This window comes from Podarcis bocagei (assembly GCF_964188305.1).
Source record: "Podarcis bocagei genome assembly, chromosome: 3".
Taxonomy (NCBI): domain Eukaryota; kingdom Metazoa; phylum Chordata; class Lepidosauria; order Squamata; family Lacertidae; genus Podarcis; species Podarcis bocagei.
The window spans coordinates 58,804,237-58,829,152 of record NC_138127.1 but is presented as its reverse complement, the minus strand read 5'-3'; the positions used below and the strand labels follow the sequence as shown (position 1 = coordinate 58,829,152).

Genomic DNA, 24,916 nt, shown 5'->3' with positions numbered 1-24,916 from the left:
AAAGAATAGCTTGGTCTGATCCCTTAGCTCATATTGAGCAGTTGTGAAATGGAGTGGTGGTTTGCTAATTGTGGAGTGTGTTTAGTAAATAGCTCACTCAGCGTCACTTATGAGCAACCACAACACAAATGATCGCATCTGTTTAACAGAGGCCTTGAAGAACGAAACATATTGGCTCCCTCAAGGTTAACTATCTATCTACTAACTGCAAATATAGATTATATTTCCTATCTGTTTTCAAGTTAATCTGGTCTGGCTTTAAAGCTCAGTAGAAAGACTTTTCTCCAAAAGTGGTTTTGTTCACTTCTACATGTGGGCAGCTGCAACATTGTATGATGGGTTATTTTGAGAATTCACCAGCTTCATAACATCTTACTTAAAAGTAAAAATGTATATAATATTCTGAAAATGCTACACATTTAGCTACTCATGAGGCCTTTCAGTTCTGAATAAATTCCCCTAATGTGGATTTAACTAGCTTCAGAAATGTATGGAACATACATGGACACACTACTGGGACGGGGTAATTATACTGAATAAAGCGGTGAGTAAGCCATACATAGTTGTGTCAAGGCTAAACACCATAAATATGGATCACACGTTTTCCTGGGATATTCAAAGTTTACAAAGTTTCTCTCAAAATGAGGAAACCCTAATCTCTGATCAGGAATGTCAGAGTTGTTTGCTATCTCACTTTTGGGTGCTGCTGTTGAATGTTTGTATTTCTTTTCCTTGCTGCCTATATGTGGATAAAGACTTTGATAGGAAAAGGTAAGTTATACATTGTTACATTTTGAAAGCTTTAAATTTGTTTTGGTCATGGGAAAAGACATTTCGACAGAGTAGGAAGTCAGCACAATGGCCTAAGAAAGTAATATCTGGTCCCTGATAATAGCTCTATGAATTAAAGGTGGGGGCTGACAAGAACAGCTGCAGATACAACTATCTCCTTAAGCATGAGGCAAGGGCAGGGAGGGAGGGAGGTGGAAGAGAGACATTCAGGAGGTCTTCCATTTTCCCTGTACAGGCTTATCTTTGTAATTGTCTGTGGCCTTGATTCTTTTAGGTGGATTAAAAAATAACAAGGCTTTTTATTTTAAAAAATTAATTGTAAACAGCTTGGCCAAAATTAAACCAGAATATAATCGTGTTCAATCTACAAATTTTAACAGATCATAGTGTTAAAAGTTGCATCTCGATAGAAAGAATTAGTAGGGAGTGCTCAGAGCTGCCCTCTTGCCAAGTTTGGCAACAATACCAATGCTAAAAAATGGGTTAAGTCACACCAAAGTCATGTTTCGGTCCTCCATCTTGATTCAAGATGGCGGCCAGTATCCAAACGTCAATGAAGAGTGCCGTCCACACCTCGGGGACCCTTGTTCCAAGTTTGGAGATGATATCTTGAGATGCATCCAAACTTATAGAGAACAAATGGACAAACCCCTTTTCGAAAATATATAGTAGATGAAGTATGGGATAATTTATTTTTAGATCAAAAATAAGTATGGCATGCCAAGTCCTATATAGTGATGATAAGAGTTTGATGCGAGATGGGATGGGAGCAGGAACTGGAAATTAGCTTGGACTCCTTGGCTCCAGGAGATGCCACCTTATATCACTTGGAGGATCATACATTATGTCCATCAGATTAATCTTGTTTACTCATACTTTTACGACTTCTAACTGCTTATGCTGTGCTACTTGCTCTCAAAGCAAACAAGAACATTTTCATTTCACATGAACATAAGCTGCTCTGCCCAGTTCAGTTCCTGCCCTTGTTTTTGGCAGGTTTTGAGCCCTTAATTGGCTCTACACTGGCAGAACACCTGTGTAAAGTACATGGTCGGCAATGAGCAAAAGTTTTGAGTTTCTTTTTTTAGGGTGGGGGCATGGGAGCAAGACAGGAGAGTCTTCCAATAAAAAGGTAGGGAAGGAGTAAGCAGCAATAGGGGAAATGTCCTTCCTAGGTGATGCCTCTTACATAGCTGTAAATTAACATTCTTTGGTGGATAGTGAGTACTCTTAAGAGGGTGCTGGAGTTTTCAGGTCTTTCAACCTTTGAAGGGAATGCTGTACAGAAGTGTTTGAAAATAAAGACCTGTTCATGTGCTAGACCTTGTTGTGAAGAGGCCCACATCACCTGGCCATGCCCTCAATATTGTGCCCCTTGTTGGGGATCCCAGTTGCATGAATAAGCCTATGTAGCTAGTTCCCCCTTCATACATCATGAATGTGTAAAGGTCAAACAGAGGGGTAGGCCTGGGGGGGTGTAAGAGATTGGTTCACAATATTCACCATTGTGCGTTCCAATTTCAAAGACAGCAAACTCCATTTAGGAAAGATGTTCAGTTGCTGATATCTTCAACTTTTTGTATTGAATCTCCAAAATTTGCATGCTGTCTACAGTGGGTTTGAGGGAGGAGTAAGAACAATGTATTTTGTCCTAAACATATTGGAGAAAAAGCCAGATCCTGAAATGACAGTGGTGTTCTCTGTTCAAATTTCTTGAGTTGGGGAGGTGAAGAGACAGCCTATTCTGGACTGGGTTGCACTCCTCTGAAAGATAGCTTGGTGCTCTTGAACACAATACTGTCCCTGGAGGTTCAAGTTTACAGAATCATAGAATTGTAGAGTTAGAAGGGCCCCTGAGGATCATATAGTCCAGCCGCCTGCAGTGCAGAATTATGCAGCCATCCCATTCGCAGATTGAACTTGCAACCTTGGCATTATCAGCACTACACTCTAACCCAGGCATAGGCAACCTCGGCCCTCCAGATGATTTGGGACTACAACTCCCATCATCCCTAGCTAACAGGACCAGTGGTCAGGGATGATGGGAGTTGTAGTCCCAAAACATCTGGAGGGCCGACTTTGCCTATGCCTGCTCTAACCAACTGAGCGATCCAGGCTGAAGTACACAAACTCAGTTTTGAGATTACTTACCTCACACAGAGCTCTTCCACTTGGTCAAAAAAGAACCCTACCTGTGGAGAAAAGGCTTTTGGCTCAAAGATATAGTCTGTACATGTTCTCTGTTATTCAGCAATTATGTGACTAGCAAACTGTTAGTTGAGAAACCTGTTTGTGTGAATTGGTGTAAGATATAGTACTGTTAGAAGCTAATTTCTTTCTTTCTTCACCCACAGGTGCTTGATTCTTCAACTCTTAGTTTTAGTACTCGAGTCAAATGGTTTGCTATCTGCTTTGCAAGTGGCATTGTGTGTTCCATTCTTGTAAGTAAAAACTTTGTAGAACATATGAAAAGCAAGCTGGTTTCTTGGATCTCTGCTTGTACTTCTTTTTACTTTCTGTTCTTGAACAAAAAAAAATTCCTTGGGCAAGCGATAGTAAATCTCGATGTTCGGAAAGTGGTATAGCTCTCATGGCACTGTCTTGATTTCATTCTGAAATGAGATTGTATAATACACTTCACCTCAAAATCCCCTTGGCCCTTTAATGATGTTATAGCAGTACAGTATATTCATTTGAGACTAGCCACCTAGTCTCAAATGCATATACATGAAATTTCTACCTGCAGGGAGGTTTTTTAAATATATGTGAGAAAGCCATTCAAACATGACGCTCCTTGTAAGAGTTGTGCATGACAGGGTATATGTTCATATACTGCTGTTCACTTGCATTTATCAGTCACATTTACCTGTAAATATAAGCTCAGACCAATTTCAGACCTAACTCTTAAAATCAGTTGAGCAGTGATGGTGACAATTAAAATTATATTTAGTTCATTTATATGCCACTTATATGCCAAATGTCTTTACAGTTAATAAAAATATCAGCATGGATATTTAAAAACATTCAACCATTTTTCATAAGCTGTTGGGGAAAGCCTTCAGAACTTAAATCAAGCATAGAATGGAAACTATAGAAGGAGATGGCCGTTCCCTGTCAGAGATCTCCCAGATACAGTCTGGGTGTTCACACAGAAAAAGGGCTGCTTCACATCGTGGCCGTTCTCTGTTTTGTAAACAAGGGTGTGCAGGACAAGGTTTCATTCTTGGATCATAAAGAATGGGGAGGCATTTATCTCATGGCCTAAGATTAAACAAGACTAGCCACATCATTTTTACCATTCTGAATGGAAGGTCCCTTGTAAGATCTGGTGGTCTTATATTGAGAGACAGAAACATGTACTGGGAAGTACAGTTGATTTGAAATATTATTTCAAATAATTTGTTTCTTACAGTCAGGAAGATGTGATTTACTGAATTGGCTTAAATTTGGGCTTCTGCCTTTTTAGTTGTACTTTGTAAGAAGAGTAATTGTATAAATTGGTAGATAAACTGATTGACTCATACATGCATTTCTATTAATTCCAGATATTTAAGTCTGTCACAGTTAAACACTTAGAGGCAGTTAATTAACATCAGTATATTTAGTTGCCAGCAGAGGGTAATATTAGAATGTGCTAGATGTTTGCTGCTGTGTTGATTTTGCGTTAGTATATTATTTAATGCCTTACCACTCTGACATCACCACGCTTCTAAAGTTCGCAACTGGGCTTATTTTGTATAGGGGACAGCAATGCTTTGGCTCCCAGGCGCTGGCACAAAACTCTTTGCAGTGTTCTATACCTTAGGAAATATTGCTGCATTAGCCAGGTATGGACAGATTTATTTATTTAAAAGTTTTAATGAGATGTGTAGTTTTACACTTCATTTGGAGAGAACTGCAAACTGAGAAAAACATTGTATATGGTACTTTTAAAAGAAAGGACATAATAAAAATTGAATCTCTTTGTAAAATGAAAACTGCCTTCCTGTGTTGCTGTCTGTTTATGTGTATTTGATGTGAGACCTTAAAAAAAAGAAAGGATGCATCTTATCAGAAAATACTGATATTTCACAGAAGGAACTGGGGCACACCTGCCTATCTGAGTAGATTACTAATATGCAGACCACCCTTGTAAATAACCCCACAAAAATTACTAGCCTGCCAAATAAGTTGCTAGTTTGCCTAAGGATCTAGACCTCTGCCCTCCTTCCAGCAGATGGCTCCATTTCTATGCTTTTACAAAGGATGTTTCCCTCTTATAGGAGCCATGGGACAAAGGGCTCCATCCCCTCCTCACCAACCCCCCACTCACCAGCATGCAGTTCCTTGTTGCGTATGGCTACCAGGCAATCACTTACATGCAAAACTGATTATATACACATTTTTCCATGTACTTACCTCTTCAAGATTAAGTAGTTTGCATCACCAATTTTGTCTGTCAAGAACTTCAATTCTGAAGTTTTTGCACTGCAAAAAGTAAACTACTGCTGTTCTTTCTCTGCTTTGTCCCAGTAAAACATGGGTGCGTGTCTCTTTCCAGTATCCTTGGGAAAGATCATTAAATCCATCTGGATATTCTAGGAGTAATTAAGCACAGGGCTACTTGCTGGTATTGCAGACATACGGTACTTCTTAAAAATTAGACAACATCCTTACGCTTTTAAAGCAGTGTTTTTATCTGTAACATTGTACCCTTTTTTTGGTCTGCAAATATGACTTGTGTCCGAACTTTTGGCAGTTTTTAGAACTGGGTTAAAACTTGTAACTCTGTAATGCTTGAGTAATTTAAATCTGTGGTGATTCTAAGGAACAAGTACAGTGCCAGTGCCACAAGGAGGCAGCTGCTTCATGAAATTCGCAAACTAGCTGGACTGCAAGGTCTTCCTATATTCTTCCTATATTCTCAATGTAAATCAGTTCTCCTCTCATTATGCTTTCAACACTTATAGAGGGGTATGGGGTTTGAACTATAAACAGTGCCGTTCAACAAACACGCATGCTTCTTTGGTTCAGTTAATGGCAGGCATGCTTATTGTTTAATTTCTTACAACCCAGTACTTGCTTCTTGATGGGCCCTGTGAAACAACTGAAAAAGATGTTTGAATCAACAAGATTAATTGTGACAATTGTTATGCTGGTAAGCTACATCTTTTCTCTATTTGAAAATAATGAAATGTAATGTTGAGTTTCCCTGAGGGTATTCTGGCAGGGTCGGTATTTAAATTAGAACTTCATAACATCACTGAGATGTCCTCCCCCCCAAATTGTGTTATGTATAACATATCTGTTTGTAGGAGGAATCAGAAAATGGTATGATACAAGCAGACAATTGAAGATTGTGTTCAATTTTATCAAACTAATTTTGTCAGCAGAATAGGTAATTCAGTTTAGGTTATGACTGTAGTGAGCTTATGTAATGCTTCGGTGGTATCTTTTGATTTTGAAATGAGAAAATGGAGGGGAATTGGTACATAGTGCTTCTGGAAAGATACTAAATAAAACATTGAAACTGCCAAGAATGCACTAACTTTGGTAGATTTTCTACATTTCAGAGTTTTAGTGGGAGAATATTGCATAAATTATGTATTGCTTAAGTATATACTGATATGATTCTCCTTTTTTCCAGTTGTGTTTTATCTGTACCCTATGTGCTGTGTTCTGGGTAAGTAATATTGTCTTCATGCCAACCTTTCTGGGTGTATTGGCACATTTGGAATTTTGAAATTGCACCACCCCCTCAGTTTGTTCTTCTTCACCCTCCCTTGGTTTATTCCCCTCCCAACATAAAGTGTAGTATACACACACACTTTGTGTTTCCAAGGGGTTTGGGTAAAAGTTTGATCTAGTGGAGTTAAAACGAACTCATTAATTTGCATGGGTTCTCCAAAATCCTATCAAATTGAGCTTATATTGGTAGACTACACAATAAAAATTGCAAATCTGATATTTGCCAGCACCATGGAAACATTGATCCAATGCAGAAAAAAACTTCATAATTTTAAATAGGATGACAACAAAACTACCAATGAAAGACATAAAGCTTTTGTAGACACACAAGGAAAAAAAGGAAATTTCTCAAGAGCACCATTACACCCAGGAGTGCCATACTGGTGACCCCTTACCAGATTTAATGTGTCATCAGCATAAATTAGTTTAATGTTGAAATCTGGGTCTGTAGCCTTTGCTGTGTCTAACTGAAGTCTGAAAGGTCCTTGGGTTTAGGGCTTGTGTAACACACTCTAAATCAGGCATCGGCAAACTCAGCCCCCCATATGTTTTTAAATCTACAATTCCCATCATCCCTGAACACTGGTCCTGTTAGCTAGGGATGATGGGAGTTGTAGTCCCAAAACAGCTGGAGAACTGAGTTTGGGGATGCCTACTCTGACTCTCCAGTCCAACAATATCCAGAAAACCATATGTCCCCCACTCCTGCCCTTAGTGTTTTTACTACTGATGTAATCCTGGCCGCGTAGTGTTTACTTTCATTTTTTAATAAAAACATCTAGTTAACATAAAATTTTATATGGGGTAAGCCAGTCTAGTGAAAATATTTGCATATTTAATGCTGCAGTCCTATATAAGCTTGCTTGGGAATAAGTCCCATTGGCTTTGGCAAAAGTTACTTCCTAATAAATATGCATACTTTGGGCTATGCCCTCTAATGGAAGTGTATAGCAATGCATTTTGCTCAAGTGTTTTAATCAGGGTTAATTTGCCATTGGAGCTTCTTGAGACTTGTTTTAAATTTATTGATTTTAAAAACAGTGTCAACAAGCTCACCATATGTTCCTTATCTCTTTCTCTCTAGTGGGGCAAGAAAGGGCTAGCTCTGCTCTTCTGCATTCTGCAGTTCTTGGCAATGACCTGGTAAGTCATTATAAACATTTCACTACTGTCATATAAAACTCAGCATGTAAGTACGGTATGTTATCTTGCAAGCTGTGCAATGTGATATTGCTGTCTTGATCCGTAGCCTTTTAAAAAAAGGCTTTTAAAAGGCTTTTAAAAAAAGTATCTCCTCTGCTTCAGAACTTACTGCAGGTATATAAGAAAAGCAGAATTGATTTCTCTCTCCTTCCCTGCACCCACTCCCACCTGTTGCTTGGATTTTGAGGTCCAAGTAGGGCTATAGAAATAAATATGTATGTGTGCATATTAGTAGTTTTTAAACTGTGTTCTTTTGAGCTTTGAGATTTCTGTGATAGTTACCAGAAGCTCCCCAATGAGATCAGGAGTAATGAAAGCAAAAGCAGGGAAGTCAATTTTTTTGTAGGCATATACCGTTGGAGGTCATCCAGTATTAGATGGGGGGAAATAGATTCCAAATTGTTTTTTCTGTAAGAGTTTTCTAAATTTAAATTTATTAAACTGCATGTAGGGGCGAAGATAGTGTCCTATTTTATTACAGCCTTGTTTAGTACTAGCCTGGTAGCCATGGGCAACAAGGTATTTCATGCAGGTGAATGAGTGCATTAGTGCAAGGAGGACACTGTGTTCCATCCTACCTCCGGCAGACCCTAGCAAGCTTATTTTCAAGGCTGTTTTTGCTTCCTCTTGGACTACTTCTTGCATAAGGCCAGCTTGTGTACCATCTTGCAGGAGGCTGTGTAATTTGCTTGCAACAAAATCTGAAATGGAGAGTGGATTCAGGAATGCCTTGGCAGTACACCTAGTTCTTTCAAAAGCCCTCTTATTCTAAACTTACGTATAATCTGAATAGGTAATCTAAAGGACATATTGCAACAGGTTGACATTGTAGAAGGTGGAGTAAAGCAGGAAGAGTGAGCTAATGTTAACTTTTCCTCTTTCTCTTTCAGGTATAGTCTGTCATATATCCCTTATGCACGGTGAGTCAGCTTGCTCTTTTGCCCTGCAAAAATAAGAGCCTGTATAGTTATCTTGCAGCTTTTAAAAACTGTTCTTGTGAGAAACTATTCTTCAGATTTTTTTTCTATGTAATCGTATCTAGCACATCTTACATCACTAAGTATTTTACAATTGCTATCAAAAAGCAAATTTCCTGTTACACTCAACTTAACCTTGTACTGTGCATCTTCTTACGAAGTTGAGCTTCTAATATTCCCTTCCACACTAGTTCTTGTGATGCCTAGTTGACAACCTGCCACCAAAGAACAGCTAATTGTGTACGCTCTGTCTTGATACATGCTTACTTGAAAGTAAGTTCTGTTAAACTCAGTGGCGTTTATTCCTATGTAAGCATATTGCTCATCATGATATACTGCTCAAAACAAAACAGGGACAATTTCATGTGAGAATGTATTTATTGAAAGCATATTGAGGAAGATGATTCCTTTCTCAGACCATCAGTAACACAGTAGCCTGGTTCACACAACGTGGTAAGTCAAACTATAACTTGCTGGGACCATGTGAACTCCTGAAGAAATGCTCACAGGTGTTTTATTTCCTCCCTGGTCTTTTAGCTTTGCACTGAACTAAGCTAAAGTTTGGCTTAGCGTGCAGTCCAAAACCAGATTTGTGGTTAAGGCATTTCTTTAATGACCACAAGATGCAGTCGAGGTTTGATTGTGTCATACAAACCAGATTTGTATCTGATTTCCTGGAGTTCATTTGGTAACTAGATGTTGTTATCACAATTGTTGTGTTATGATAATAAATGTGGTTGATAAAATTAACATGCAGTATAGGCATACAACACATGGTGAAATTATCTTTTTTTCTTTTCTTTTAAAGGGATGCAGCGATAAAATGTTTCACGTCCTGCCTAGGTTAAAGTGAACTGAGAAGAAATCTGCAATATTTTTGGAAGCCAACTACATTTCTCCCAAGTTTACTTGGATTGTTTCAGTGCCTGAAATGGTGAAATCCACCTTCCACAATAGATTAAATTATGTTAGCAAAATAATATTTTAAAAACACACAGCACTGGCACATCAGGAAACCTTTAAATATTTGTTCTTAAAATATTTGGTAATGTTGGAGTCTTAAAACTGTTGCATCAGGTTTAGCTAACATAGTTTAATCTCAAAACTAGATCAAAGTAGTCTTTGGATTTCAGGTAAAATGCATGTAAATACTTTTGTCTAAAATTTGCTATTTATCATACCATTTGTGCATTATTGTTACATGCTTTTCCCAAAGAATTTTAAAATTTTTGTAAAATGAAGTATTTGCCAAATTTATAGCTAATGGGGCTTTTTTGAAAAGTTAAAGTATGTGTTAGCCTGGAAAGACTGTAAATGTGTAAGGCTGTTTTAAAATGCTTGAACTTCTTGTTAAGCTTATATTTTAAATGCCAACTTTTTGTACTGTGATACTTAAAATACACTTGACTAAAAGTGCTTATGAGTAATATATTAAATCATTGACTACAAAATAAATATACTTTAAAAATATGCACTCTTGAATTGAAGATCTACCTGTTTTTTAGAATAATTTCACTTGGATATTACTGGGTTGGTTCACATCCCATGCCAAACCATTATACAGTAGATCCTTGGGCTTCCTGTTTACTACTACTTCTTTGGTGATCACTCGTAGCTGGGTAAGATTGTCTTCCATTAACATGGTCTTAACAGTGAGTACACTGTAGTTTGCAGGGGACTGAATGTGTAATAGGTTATGGAAGTGGGGAACACAGCTGGTAGATGAAGGATATAGACAGAAGCACATGGAGGGTATACAGTGGTGCCTCGCAAGACGAAAAGAATCTGTTCTGTGATTCTCTTCGTCTAGCGGTTTTTTCGTCTTGCGAAGCAACACCATTGAAGGATTAGCGGATTAGCGCTATTAGGGGCTTTTAGCGGCTTATCTGCTGATCGGATCAGCTGATAAGCGGCTTAGAAAAAAGGGGGGAAGGAAAAAAAACCAGCAGGAACTCGCAAGACATTGTCGTCTTGCGAAGCAAGCCCATAGGACATTCGTTTTGCGAAGCACCTCCAAAACGGAAAACTCTTTCGTCTAGCGAGTTTTCCGTCTTGCGAGGCATTCGTCTTGCGGGGCACCACTGTATAAACATTGGTGCAAATGTGTATTGTGTGCTGCTGAACATCAGGAAACATAAGTCGTATGTAGGATTTATTTGAATAAAATATTAAAGATGGATTGTGGTGTACCTTAGATATGCTAAATAAAGTGACAATTTCCAGCATTAACATGCAACATTAAAAACTAAGAGCTAATAAAAGCTTTAGAATGCAAGAAAAACACCATCTTTGATGTTTAGACACCATGTAATTTTGGCATCGTGCAAATTGCCAAGGGGAAGAAAGGGTTCTACACCCAATTTTGCTAGGTTGGCTATTTATACAAGCCTTGTATAGTGGGGTGAAAAGTTAATGAACATTCATGCTTTTACTTGCTAAATAAAAAACCCTCTCCCAAAGTAGAGGGGATAGATTATACTTATAGTTCAGTGTAAGGCGGCTTTAAAAGTGGATGTCTTATAGATGTGTGGAATGATGAAGGGTGTGAGTACATACTGTAGTGTATAAATGTTTTGTTCAGCTTCTTTGCATATCGTGTTAGTGTATTGGGGGCCCTGTGGGTGTGCTACTGGTTTGCTAATTCCATGTACAAATGGGATGAGATCTGGGTTACAAGCCAAGCTTTATGTTGACAAAGATGGGGAGTTAAGCTGTTGCTGCTTTCTCCCCAAAGTCTACTGAACCTTAAAACTATGGAGACTTACTGTGCTTGCAATCCCTTTTGGATCTGAATCTTCAAGTTGATCTTATGCCTATAGCATCCTACCTGCTCATTAGACACCTTTGTTATTTTTTCTTCCCCAACTGCGCTTTTGGGAGCAAGTACATTGGCGATAGGCTCCGTGCAGAACATCCGCGAACAAGTAGCTGCTCTTGTGTCAACTCAACCTCTGCTCCAACAGGACTATATAGCCTGGCAATAACGGGGCATAACGGGGGGAGACGATATATATGTGTGCGCGCGTTTTAAGGATAGACAGACTACAGGCGCGCAAAGTCGTGTTCTTGGAGGCGCAAGACGGGCCCCGGCTGCCTGATGCCGCCCCCCGCCGGCGCTCGCGGGACTTTCTCTTTCCGCCTGATAGGGGGCGGCTGCCCGCCCGCCGGTCCGCAGCCACGGCGCCCGGCTCGCTGGCCGGCCTCCGCCGAAGCCCTCGCCTCTTCTCCCCCCGCCCGGCCCTCTCGGCTCCTCCTCTCGCCTCCAACCAGCCGCGACCGCCGCGTGTCTCATTCATCCGCAGTGCCAGAGAGCGACGTTCGCCGAGCGGCCGGGCTCGTTCGCGGATGCTGCCTGGAAGCCCCGGCTGAGGGCGAGAGGCTGGCCGCCGCCTCCGCCTCCTCCTCTGAGGCGAAGATGTCGAGCTGAACTACAACACACAGGAGGAGGAGGAGGGAAGGGGCTCCCGCCGGCGGCCGCGCCATGTCCCTGCCTCCTATCGCGCCACCACCTGCTGCCGCCCCCCGACTCCAGCTCCGGAATGCGCAGCAGCCGAGCCCGGGCGCTCCCAAAAAGGCGCCGGCGCCCCCCCTCGCGCCAGCCAAGCCCCCTCGGAAAGGTCGCGGCGGCGGGGTCCCCGCGGAGCGCCCCGGCGGCGGCGGCGCCTTCTCGAGCTCTTGGCCCAGCGCTTCTCTCCCGAGGCAGCTGCCGCGCAACAGAGGCGCGCCGGCCGCCAGGATCCCGCCCGCCCCAGCCGCCCCGGCCGCGGGGGCGCCTCCGTCTCCGGCGTCGCGAGGCCGCTCGGTCGTGGGGCCGCCGGGCCCGGGCGCGCGCTCCTGCGAGAGCCTTTGCGCGGCGGCGCAAGCGGGGCGCGGGGAGGCCGCGCTGCGCTTCTCGCTCAGCCTTCCTCCCGAGGCGATCCGGGTGCTGCAGCGCCGGAGCCTGGAGAAGCAGCAGCAGCAGCGGCGGCCACGCGGGAGGACGCCCCGCTCCGCCTCCCCAGACGCCGCGAAGTGCCCCCTGGCTGGGTGCTCTGCCGGCGGCGGCGGCGGGGACTTGCGCGCCCTGCTGCAGGTGTCGCTGCTCAACGAGCGCCACCGCTACGACGACGTGGAGTACGAGGAGGAGGCCGACGGCGAAGGGGCGGCCGGCGTCCCCGGAGCGTGCGTGGCCGACGAAGGGCTGGTGCGCAAGTGCACCGAGTGGCTCCGCGGCGTCGAGAGCGCCGCCGCCCGCGACCGCGCCGATAAGCTGGAGACGCTGCCGCACTTGGGCACCCTGTGAGCGGCCGGCCAGGGGCTCCTTCTCCCGGCAGAAGCCCAAAAGAAAGGGTCCTCGGCCAAGAAGCAGGCAGACCCGAGCCCGCCGTTCTCTTCCTCAGGGTGGTGGCGTAGTTGGTTCTTCGTCGCCAAAGGTCGCCTTCCCGCATCACCTGTTGTTGACTGTGAACGGATTTCCTCCTCTGTAGGCAGAAAGCTGCGTGTGTGTTTTCTGAAAAATAACATAACACGTTGCGTTAGGCTGAGCTTCCAAGCTCAACCACGCCTCTGTCTGTTATAAGAATTGCTTTCATCTCGACCCCTTTTCAATGGATTACTGCAGGTCAGACGAACAATTCATCTCTGTGCACATAGTGCGTGGAAGGAAATGTGCTTAATCGCCCCCTACACCCTTTTGAGCATGAGAGGTGCCTCCCTCTTGGGCACCCTGCGCTGGGAATTTGTTCCACCTTTGTTTGGGGCAGTTGTTGTAAGAAAAGAAATTTTACTGCTCAAAATCTTAATCGAAAAAGACAGTTTTTCTTATGATCTTATGGAAAACCCTTGTGTTACAGTATTTTTGGCTGGAGTAATAGAGGCAATAGCTTTAAGGTGATGGGGAACGAAGTTCAGCCTCTCTGTGTATAGATTTTACTGTGGCCAAATGTAAATGTTGAACTTTTTAATGGTTGTGTTTAACTTATTATGGTAACATAGCAATGCGTTTTTATTTTTGTAGCCTGTGAAAAGAGCTGAGTGCACAGAGACAGCTGAATATGTTTTGTCACACTTTATAAAAGCATAATTCGCAGCCTGAGGTCCAGGAGAAGGTAAGGAATCTTGTTAGTTTCTCCAATTTTTCTTCCCTGTTCCTGAGACTGCGAAGTTTAGGAAAGAGCTCTTGTGCTACATGACTAAGTGCAGGTGACTCCAAAGAAAGAGGCTGTGTACAGTACAAAAACTTGGCACAAACTTCAGTACTAACAAACTTTTTTAAAAGTACATTGTAAATGAATAGCACAGTGATTTTGTAAATTTGTAATATTTCTATTTATTTGAATAAACAGTTAAAATTGGTGAGGAAGCATATTTTGCCTGTTTATTCTGCTCCTCCACAGTTATGGGGTGGGACAGGAAATAAAGGCTATACTGTTGAACAATCCTGTATTTTTAAGTGCTATTATATCAATGGGTGAGATTTAAGCATATAAAGCTCTCTCAGTTGAAATGGATAGGGCTGCAAATTGCTTTGCTTTGAGTGAAATTTTTAAAAGAATTGCTGTTCTATAAAATAAATCCAGCAGGTTAGTAATCTCACACTGGAATGGTAGCTAGGTCTTTGAGATCATTGTGCATAAAGGAGCCAGGGAGGCAAGATAAAAAGCAAAAGGCTCTGCAGCAAAATTGAGTTTTCTGAGGAACTCATAAGTGAGAGCTGCATATTTAGCACTTCCGTATTTGTGTTGTGTACCTGTCTTTTAAGAGAACTGATAGAAACAAACACCTATTTTGACCCTAAAGGATAAACAAACCCTCTTTTCTTGCTAATCGTTAACAAACTTTCATATGGAGCAAAACAATAGCACAGAGTTATAAACAAGATAGTAGTCAACACAAGTCCCAGGCAGAGTACATACACCCATTGAAGTTAATAGGCTTTTGTTTAGTAGGGAGGAATTCCTATCTGCTGAGGCAATTGTTCCATCAGGGCAAGCATTTCCCCCTTCTCCCACCATGTACTTTTCTGGGGGTTCTCCATATTTCCCCTTGCAAGGGGCTCATGGGGAGGAGAGCCCCCTTGTCCAAGCAGAAGTCCCTACATAGGGCTTCCATGGAAGGGACTTGTTAGTTGAATCTTTCCCTTAACGTCAGTGGATCTACTGTGAGTAGGGCTTTGTTGAAATTCAAGTTAAGTTTTACTCAAAGCAGACCCATTGAAATTAATGAACACCAATTCTATTGATTCTACTTGAGTTAGGTCCGTTCATTTCAGTAGGTCTGCTCTTTGTTGCATTCTACCCAGAATCCCTCAGCTGGAGTTGGTGCATAAAGATTACCCAAATAAAGGCAGCAACCAGCGTTTGGGGGGGGGGCTGAACATGCCCCCCCCCCGACATGATTCAGCTTCTAACTAAATACATCTTTGTGGCTTTAGTTTTGTGTGCTGGTTTTATGCTTATTTTAAAATACAAAGAACACATTCATTGGAAGGTTTTTAAATGCAACAGGCAATGAATTTCTCCAGAACATTGATGCCAGCCGCAAGTGAAATGCTTTAGACCAGGGGTCATTTCATACATTATCTGAACAGCATGGGAGCTGCTTGAATGTGGCAGAATCCCACGCTGCTCTCAGCACTTAGAACGGAAACAGCAACTGATGGGGATTGTCTCTGCTTTCCCTGCCAGCCTTGTCCAGCCCATAATGTTCTTCCTAACAGATGTTACCAGGGTAGTGTGGGCCTAAGGAGGCAGTAGCTGCCACGTGACTCAGGTGGCACATGGAACCACTGTCTTATGAATCACATCTATAGCTTGGAGAGAGAAAGAGAAAATGAGAATTATTTGGCAATGTCTCCCTGACTGGCAGTTTGGGATGGAATGGTGTGGAACACAATAATGCGGCTTCAATAAATATTTTAACTATGTTGCACATTAAGATACAACAAAAGAGTGCATTGCATGTTCCAAAAGATTTTTAGACTCCAAGCATTAAATATTAGCATAATTGTGAGCCTGTTGAACACAACATGATCAAAGCCTTTGGAAAGTTAAGTAGGGTTGCCATACGTCTGGAATTTCCCAGACATAGAATACTGCAGTCAGAAGCAGTGTCTGTGCTGAAATCGCTGAAATGTCCGGGAAAATCCGGACATATGGCAACCAATGTCAGAAGCCTAGATTTTTGTGAATTTCCTTAAAACTAGCCCCAAAACTTCTTTTTAAGAAAAAAGAAAAAGCTCAACAACTCTGGGCAAAGTTGTCGAATTTTCACTTTTTGAAATATGGCAACCCTAGAGTTATGCTCCAAGTCTCATCAAAGGTAACTGCTTCAGTATGGGATTATCAACAGCCAGCCAGAATAAACAGAACTGTTCACATTTGCCAGCCCCATATATATGGAGCATTTGGCCCTCCAGATGTTGCTGAACTACAACTTCCAGCAAGCATGATCGATGGCCAAGGGTGATGGGAGTTGTAGTTTACCAACATCTGGAGGGCCAAAGTTTCCCCACATGTGCCCTATAACGAGGTTTGAAGTCTTAAGGAGAGGGAAGAGACATCAGAGCTGTGATTCTGAGAAATTCTAATACTGCTTTTTTTCTTCTACCTCATTTCATTCTTGCAGTGTGCTATGATGTATAGTAGGTGACCTGTGGCCTTCTACATGTCATCGGACTCCAACTCCCATCATCCCTGGCCATTGGCCATGCTGAGTGGGGCTTCTTTTATTATTTCTTTTGTTTGGTCTGTGACTTCTAGGTCCCAGAGGGTTGTTGTTGTCTTTTTTGTCCTGCCCCACTTTCCCAGAGTTTACTGCTGAATTGGAAGACATGCCAATCCGCAGAAACCCCAATTGACGCTTGCTTCAATTCGGTAGTAAACAGAGGGTTTTCCAGGGAAAGTGGCAGGACAAAAGAAAGACTTCCCAGACCTGTGCCTAGAAATCATGGCCCAAATGGAAGCACAAATGAGCCCTGAATCTCCTGCCCCTTTCCTTCTTTTTAAACTTCTTAAACTTCTTTTTTAAAAATGGCTTTTCAGACAGCAGCTGCCTGTCAACTTTTATGTGCAAATTAACATGTACAGTATTTGTGTCATGGGCCTATGTCCTGAGGCCTTTCAAGTACCCATCAACACCCCTGCTGCGTACATTTGCACATCTGGGCTGACTTTTCTCTGGATGACTAGCATCCAATGGTGATTTGCATTTTTATATAACCTCACACCATGTCCTTCAATAAGAGTGTCAACAAGTGATGAGTGTTTGTATTAAGTATTGTTGATCCATGTATGTACTGTTAAAATTATTTATATATCAGTTTGTGGTTTTTATATATTTGAGCCATTAAAAATTGTATTTTGAGGCTTTGTGTGTTAAAATTATATCTTATGTAAATACTTTTTTTTCACTTAGGCAGAAATCCTGCACATACTTATTGGAGTTTAAGTCTAAGTAAGCAATCATAGGAACAGTGGTGGACTTTGGTAATGTTTGGTAATACAGTGCCCTGAGCGAGGCCAGAATTTGCCTGCCCCCACCCCATGGATCTTCTCAATTATAGATCTTCTTAGTATTGCACCCCCTCAGCTCAGTGCCCTGTATGGAGGAACTGCCTGCACCACTCCAAATCTGGCGCTGATAGGATAGAGGAGTCTTGTAACATTCAGAAAATGGAAACCCAGAAATCAATAGATCTAATGACCTTTGAGGCCAATAACCAATAGGGCTTGATTCTCATGTTGTTCTAATGCAGGTATGAGGAACCTGTGACACTCCAGAAGTTGTGGATTCCAACCACCAGGAGCCCAACCCAGCCCATCCCCAATGGCCAGGGATGATGGGAGTTGTAGTCCAACAATATGTGAAGCCCCCACATTCCACATCCTTGTTTTGGAGTATTCATCAGATGGTGTACCACAGCTGATTTAACATTATTTGACAAATCTTCACATAATCATAGAAAAGGGGGTTAGAATATGGTAACAGAGTAGTATATATCTTCATGTTATTGTGAAGTCACTTCTAGGATAATTAATACAGAGTGAAGTATGAAGATAAACAAAATAAGAGGGATCAGTCCTTGTGGCCACCAAAATCATTTCCTCCTTCTATATGACAGGAGCACAGTTGAAATATTTTTGGAGTTAACTTTGTTAAGCCTGTGTGTGTGTTTTTGTTGTTGCTGTTTATTAGCCTCCTGGGGGCTGACAGAAAACTGATGGAGAAGTCATTTATGTGCTGGGCACAGAGAAGAGGGTTCCTCTGCTTTAGCAACCTGCTTGGTTGCGCAGTGGGAGACTAGAGAGCTAAATCCCTTCTCTGCCAGCCCACTTGCTGGCCTGCATGAAATTATTGGGTCATCTATGCTCCCAGGCTAGTGTTTAAATCATGATTGGAGAACCTATAATTTTTCAGATGCAGCTGGACTACAACTCTCATCATCCCTGACCACTGACCATGCTGGCTGGGACTGTTAGGATTCAGAGTCCAGCAGCATCCAGGGAATCTAAGTAGCCTTACTTGCAAGCAAGTTGCATTAACATCAATGAGATTAATTCCAAATAAAGTTGTTTGACATTATGCGGAAGTGAATTGAACTATACCTACCTAATGTGTTTAGGGGGACAAGGCTTTTATTTGTCAACAAAAAGTTATTCAAATCTCATGAAAATATTGTGCAGTTAGCTTTAAGAACCAGGATCAAAAAGTTCTAAAATAATATTAAGTAGGTAGATGGACCCTTTTGCTCAATGGATATCAGCATCCGAACGAAGTGGCCGTTTTTGGAGAAATGCTCTTACAATACAGTACAGTATTGTCCTTTCTAATTCTTCTATGCAACTTTATTTTTGGGATCTCAAAGGTAGCTTTCGCTTTTTATTTACTTCGGTTGGAATATTTGTTGCATTCCATCAGACACAACGGGGATGCTGTGATTTGTTCCCTTTGGAGCACCATGGAAGCACGTCCATAACAAGGGCAACTATCTTGCAGCAAGATGCCTTTCTTGCAAACATGCTTTCCTGTACTTGTTGCCAAATTTGCTCTTTGTACACAGTGCAGAACTAGCTGTGTTTCCGCTCTGAACTTCCTAAAAAAACTCACCCATCATCACTCTACTTTTCAAAACGCCTGGTTGCAGCTGGCCTAAACGTCGGTTAATGCCTACGATACATAGGTATGTTACCCTAGCCAGTTCCGCTGTGCCTGGCTGCGAAAGGAGAAGAGCCTTTGTTCATAAATGAAAATGTTTGACCTCGTACTTCTTCATCTTTCTGTCTCGGACAGGCCAAGAGAACCTGCGGCTCCCCGTTTGTTGAACTATAACTCCCATCAGTCCCAGCTAGCACAGTCCGTGGTCAGGGATGATGGGACTTGTAGTCCAGCAACCTCGGGGAGCCCCCTCACATTAACCCCCCCGAGCTTAACGCATTCCAGTGGCCACATAAATATTCGTGGCGGGATATCTCGCTAGGTCTCCTCGTACCTTTTCTTTACCAGGGCTTGTTTCATGGGCCCCGCTTCACGGCGAAGCGCTACTTTGGGAGAAGTGAGCGCGGGAAAGAGGCAGGGTCGGCGTCCTCCTCTGAGGCGCTGAGGGCGCGCTTCTCGCCGGCGAGGGCGGTGCCGAAAGCGGACGCCGCTGCGAAGACCGGCGCGCCTCTGCCTCGCGGGGCTCCGGGGAGAGCCTGGAAGCCGCGTCCGGCGCTTGTCGCCTCGCGCGGTAAGTTGGCGCGGGGCGGGAGGGTCTCCTGCCAGAGGCCTCTGCGCGCGGAGCGAGAGTCTCTCTGGTCCTGGGGCTCGAGCTCCCCACCCCCGAGAAATGAAGCCCCTTGCCCCCTTCCTGCCCGCCGTGTGGAGCGGTACAAGCCCTGGGAGAAGCAGTGGGATTATTGGGGGGGGGGCGCTAAAAGGCAGAGGGCGCTGCCTTTGGAAAGCTGGTCCCACTGGCTCCAGTTAATCAGTTTCGTTGAATTAGTTAAACTCAATAGTTTAAAAACTGGATTTTGAATAAATGTGTGATTGTGCTTTGAATTTCACTGCCTTAGTGGGTCATGCAAGCCGCTGTTCTGCATAGCGTGGCCCGAAAAAGTTTTGGGGCGAGTAATCTGGTCAGGGTACTAATTTGAATAAAATATTGGGGGGGGTCAAGTAAGCCGATCACATGACAGGGTACACCCCACCCCTATTTGAATCGCACTGTCCATCAATCTGGGGCAGGGGGTGCAGCCCAATCAAATTTTATACTGGGGGGCTGAAGGGGTCTGGGCAGTTGAAGGTCTGGGAACTACAGACCACAGTCCTTTATTTCAGGAGTTAGGCAGAGCTCAGGCTTGGAGGATCTACTTGGTGGTGTTAACGGAAAAATCTGAGGGCTCTCTTGGACAAAAAGTAAAGACACCAACCAGGATAACTTGGAGCAAAACAGCAGCCTGTAGGCTTGGCCTTTATTGATCTGTTGCAACAGGGTGTTTCCCTCACTAGCAAGAGAGAGGAAAGACCCAGAACAATGGGCTGCAAGACCTTATAAAAACTTTTGAAATTCCCCTCCTCTAGGTCAAGCCCACCCCCAGAAACATCATGCATACATTACAGAAAGGAGGGGTTGACATCATGCATACATTACAGAAGGGGTTGACATCATGCATACATTACAGAAAGGAGGGGTTGAGGGAGGAGTTGTGGTGGTAACCTGAGTGTCCTGTCACCTGGCTGGTTCCTCCTTTCCCCCTCCCCATGAGTACTTTCCAGGTGACAATGGGGAGTTTGCAGTTTCCTGCCCCCAGAGGGAAAATCTGATCATTGTCCTTTGTTTCAGCCTGTGGTGAATCCACTGTTCTTTGTGATTTTTGATTGTCTTCTGTCTGGGATTATCAGGGTTGACATAGCAACTGGGCAGGGCTCCTGTGGATGTGCTGGTATGCTGAAGAGATTATGGCTGACCAGAAACCAAGCCACCCTCCTTTGATATTAAAATAAAAATGGAACAGTGCAAATCCGATGTATGGTTGATTTTCTATGAATTCATAAGAGAAATGTGGCGTATGTAGTGTGTGAGTGTGAGTGTGTGTGAAGTTTGTACAAACAGAATGATTGGGGTGGGGGGGTTCCTGCTACAGTTCCCCCCTTCGGAGATAAGATTGCAAAGGTGGCTACTTTGCAATCCTTTTCTCCGCACAATTTAAGGTGGTAAATAATAACCTGGTATTCTCCGTCCCAGATGTGTGTGTCCATGTGAACCTGAAAGGGACTTGGGTATCATGCTACTTTAAGGATATTTGCATAGAAATATAATGGTGTAACAGTGCACATAGTTAGACATAGGATATCACGTAAATTAATAATTTGTTGCTCAGTTACTTGTGGTATTCTAGCGCCTTGGAAGAAATATTTTCTCAATAGTGATCTATGCTTTACATTTAGGCAGGAAGGTCCACTAATGACTGAAAAGTGCAGTTTGCTTCCCCCCCGCCATTTTTGTGTTCTCAGGTGTCAAGCTAGCTGTTTTGTGGTCTCACACCGACAGTGCTACAGCAACACATCCTGTCTGTTGAATCCCCTCAGGGCTTTCAATTAACCATGTTGCCTGGCATTCACCATAGCTGGCACAGGTTTGGGCATCTCGTGAGGGAGAGGTCTTCGCCTTGGCCTTTAGCTATGGGATTTTATTATAGGCTGTGGTCTCGCACTCATGGAAGTTGCTCACTTGCACTTTAAGGACCAAAAAGCTAATTGCAGCCTGGATACACTTGCCCAATTCAAACTGAGTCCAATTTGAATTTATGTGCCCATGGTTCTCAACCTTTCAAACCAGTCTGTTAAAGGAAAACCGTTCTTAAAAGGGCACTTTGTCCAAATAAGACAATTTAACTCTATAAGGGATCATTCCTGCTAAACCAAAGCATATGCACCTTCATGTATCTTATAAGCTTCTCCTTGGTAAAGCAAGTTTTTGCACATTTTAAAATGGATAGGGAAAGTTGGCAGAGTGCCAGGTGGGACAATGAAATGTGGTTATCTAAACATTGGACTACACAATAGTGTGAGCTATCAGAAGGTATAAAATGCATGAGAATTGGTGTGCAAGCAATAAGACATTAAACATAAAAATTACACACAAAAATACCCCCCTTGTGGAAATAACACACTGTTTCAACATTCCTACATAATAACACTTAATACGAAACAAACTAATTAAATATCAGTTGCATATCTTGACACAATTGTGATCTTTTACGCATGTATCTTTTGAATCCTGGAGCACAGAGGCTTGAGGTTCAAGTGAAAAGATGTCCTTGCAAGTCAACTCCACCCCCCTTTGTCAGGCCCACTCCCCTGGCAGTCTATATCCTTTGAAAGAGATAGCTGTGGGCACTTGAAAACTCTGGTGTCTTGTGATGACGGAAGAACTGAGTTGAGGGGTTGTTGCTGCTTTTCATCATTGCACATCTGTATAGGTGATATCCTGTAAGGGGCAGGGTTTTGGGGCTTAAAGACAGTTAGAAAAGGGAGGGGGCAAAAGGCAAAAAGGATGTCCTTCGGTTTCTGTTGGAAGCTGCAAATAATAAAAATCTTAGCGAATTAAGCGTTTCATTCATTCCAATATTATTATCACATTTTCCTATAACTACTGTTATTATCTGCCAAATTCGTTTGCTTTCCTTCACTTTGGAGAGAAAGAGAACTGTAAAAAATACAAAGGTTAAGAAATGCAAAAGAAAGCAAAAAATTAGATTACCAGTCAGATGGAAACAAACTTGACACAAAGACATCAGATTTAGAAAAGAATTATTATTATATATATTATCAAAACCACACAGATTACTACTAGACTGAAAAAAAATGGGAAAACCATGGGGAAAAACTTTAAATTCACCATGTGCTATTTGATAAAAGAACTTCATGAAACTGACTTTCAACATGTGATGAACATGTCCCCAAAGTAAAACACACACACACAAAATGACCTATGAGGAACCAAATAAATAAATGCTAAAACACACAATTAATAAGTAACCTGAAGTAATCTGTTTTGGCATTCTAACATCCCAAATGAAAATAAAATAGTGTTTCTTGATGTGACAACATCAACTGTAATGTTAATACGGGAAATGAGTTAATACCAAGAAAAATGAATGGCAATTTAAAGTTGTGCAGGTACCTTGCACTAGCCAAAATGGCAGAATTAATAAGAAATGCTCAGGCAAAAAGGTAAACAAATACCATTCACCAAACAATGTTTGGTTGTGCTTTGATTAACTTCATAGACACCAATGGAGAAACAGATTAAATAAATGAAAACAGATTATTTGTAACTTTAAAAAAAGTGTCAAAGCCATAAAGAGATGGAAGTCAGGGATTCAGACTTGTTTCACAGAACAGAAAGAAAGTTGCTGTGGGAGGAAAAAGGGACAAACACTTTGTTATCGGGGTTCACATATCCTGTTAAAAGGGAAAATTATTTCATGTGAGAAGCCTGTCAGGAAATGCTGTTCCTAAAATTCCCATTGAGGGGGGAATGCTTTGATATTTACCTGTGAAAAGAATTTGGCATGTTAAGATTTGGAACTTGGAAAGCTCTTGACTTTTGATGGGCTAGTTGTTGCTTTGTTTTGTTTTGTTTTGTTTTTTTTAGCCTTTTGTCTTAAGTAGCCCCTGGAGCAAAGACAGATTAAGGGTGATTTCCCTCAATGGTTCCTCAATGGTTCCGAGTTTTCTTTTACATTTGGAAGAAACCTCCTCTCCCCCCTTACAGTTCCCCCCTTCCTCTCTCTCTCTTCTTTAGCTGATCTAGCCTCTGTGCATGTGCAGAGTTCATGTCTCAGCAAACCTTTTATACTATTGAAAATGTTGCATCCTTTGGCTAAATTACCATTTGAATAAGGGAAGGGAAGGGTAAGGAGTAGATTTTGAAAACAGGGTTTGATTTTAAACCAAAAAGAGAAACTCAGCAATTTAAGTATTCACCAAAGCTAGCAATTTCAGCCCAAGCAAACTGAGACTGCTTCCTTTATGTACAGGAAAGGGCTAATATCCCTCTGGCCATTCGCGGAACAATCAACCGCTCTCTTATTTATGAGTAAAAATGACCAGGGTTAGAATTCATAGGTTTTTTATTTTTTTTATTTTTTAACATTCTCAGCCATTTCAGCCTTACCATTTGCAAACACTGTAATCACTCAAATGCTTGATATTACCAGTTGGGCTTCACCTCTCACCTTTTAAAACTAAAGAGCAAAGCTAGGCTGAATTTCAACTCCATTACCACACCAGAATTTAAGAATTACCCTCCAATGCTTGCAGACACATGGTCTTCCACACAGCCACAAATTGGGAGAGTTGAAAGGTACCCTGGGGTCATCTAGTCCAACCCTCCAAAATATAGGGTTCACAGCAAGATTTCGCAGCAAGATTTGTACTACCAAAGAGGCATACACATTTAAGTACAGATTTACAGCTGGGAAAGGAAACATCTATACTCCTGAGAGGATCTCTTATAAAGCACAGTTAAAGCAGCCCTAGATTTGATTTTTTTTTTTTAAGGGAATACACAAGTGTTGCCCCCTCCCCTCTTTGCAGTTTCCTTTAAAGGAAGCTTACTCGGGAGTAAACTAGCACAGAAGTAAGAAGGGAGAAACCAACTGAAAGAGGCAGAGTGAAACAAGGGGGAGGGGGGGCATTTTCTAACAAAAGAGGCCATGAAGTCTTATAGAGACTGGTATCAGGAGCCTTACAATAACTCTCCTGTCCAATCAAATCGAAGTTAAAACTGGACTCAAATATTTTTTCTTAGAATGAACACCATACTTTTATAGGCATACGCTTAATGAAATACATACACTGCATTTTAGCTTGAGAGAGCAGTTGTGCTCAACTAGGCTTTTGCAGCAGAAACATTAGGTTAACTTCTCCTTCTCACAAACTCAAAAGTTACAACAAACATCATTTGCCATTAGACTTAGAATCACCCTCCTCACTTAAAACTAGAAGAAAGAGGTGGGGTAATCCCCCTTTCAGAACACAAGTAGCACGTATACAGGATTTCACCACTTGGGAGGGAAACTCTCTTTTAGAGCCTCTCTCAAATAACAAACATTTGCACACTCCATTCTCCATTTTGTTTTGTTTTAAGATTGATAAGGCGCAACATGGCTTCCTTAGATTTAAGATTTTTGAAGCAAGCTTGCAATTTAAAACTATGTGCATTTTAGAACATGGGCTGTTATTATATCTAC

General features: G+C 42.2%; 3 protein-coding genes across 7 annotated transcripts in view; all 3 read left to right on the top strand.

Moving 5' to 3' along the window:
* Window positions 1–3,146: 3,146 nt before the first annotated feature.
* On the top strand, window positions 3,147–10,169 carry SFT2D1 (SFT2 domain containing 1). The gene is made up of 7 exons (XM_081188298.1): window positions 3,147–3,233; window positions 4,534–4,619; window positions 5,848–5,929; window positions 6,419–6,454; window positions 7,604–7,662; window positions 8,613–8,642; window positions 9,508–10,169. Exons 2-7 carry the CDS (start codon window positions 4,543–4,545, stop codon window positions 9,545–9,547), a joined length of 324 nt encoding a protein of 107 aa, XP_081044424.1. The 5' UTR covers window positions 3,147–3,233; window positions 4,534–4,542; the 3' UTR covers window positions 9,548–10,169.
* Window positions 10,170–11,773: 1,604 nt separating this feature from the next.
* PRR18 (proline rich 18) lies at window positions 11,774–17,044 on the top strand. Its single transcript, XM_081188290.1, has one exon. It carries the CDS (start codon window positions 12,181–12,183, stop codon window positions 12,979–12,981), a length of 801 nt encoding a protein of 266 aa, XP_081044416.1. The 5' UTR covers window positions 11,774–12,180; the 3' UTR covers window positions 12,982–17,044.
* A 1,789-nt stretch (window positions 17,045–18,833) lies between these two features.
* The window catches only part of LOC308583882 (uncharacterized protein), a 57,730-nt gene continuing 51,647 nt past the window's right edge, over window positions 18,834–24,916 (top strand). Inside the window, exon 1 of one of the 5 annotated variants that reach the window (XM_081188264.1) lies at window positions 18,834–18,858. The gene's annotated coding sequence lies outside the window, so the exon portion shown is untranslated. Of the gene's footprint in view, window positions 18,859–18,997; window positions 19,405–24,916 lie in introns of those variants that run through there. The other 4 variants (XM_081188268.1, XM_081188263.1, XM_081188267.1 and 1 more) reach the window with 4 other exon arrangements.

Excerpts from the sequence above, each read along its gene's own strand:
- SFT2D1 (XM_081188298.1), top strand. The coding sequence starts at position 4,543 with ATGCTTTGGCTCCCAGGCGCTGGCACAAAACTCTTTGCAGTGTTCTAT. Across the intron at positions 6,455-7,603 it reads CCCTATGTGCTGTGTTCTGG|TGGGGCAAGAAAGGGCTAGC; the intron begins GTAAGTAATATT and ends CTTTCTCTCTAG. Across the intron at positions 8,643-9,507 it reads TCATATATCCCTTATGCACG|GGATGCAGCGATAAAATGTT; the intron begins GTGAGTCAGCTT and ends TTTCTTTTAAAG.
- PRR18 (XM_081188290.1), top strand. The coding sequence starts at position 12,181 with ATGTCCCTGCCTCCTATCGCGCCACCACCTGCTGCCGCCCCCCGACTC.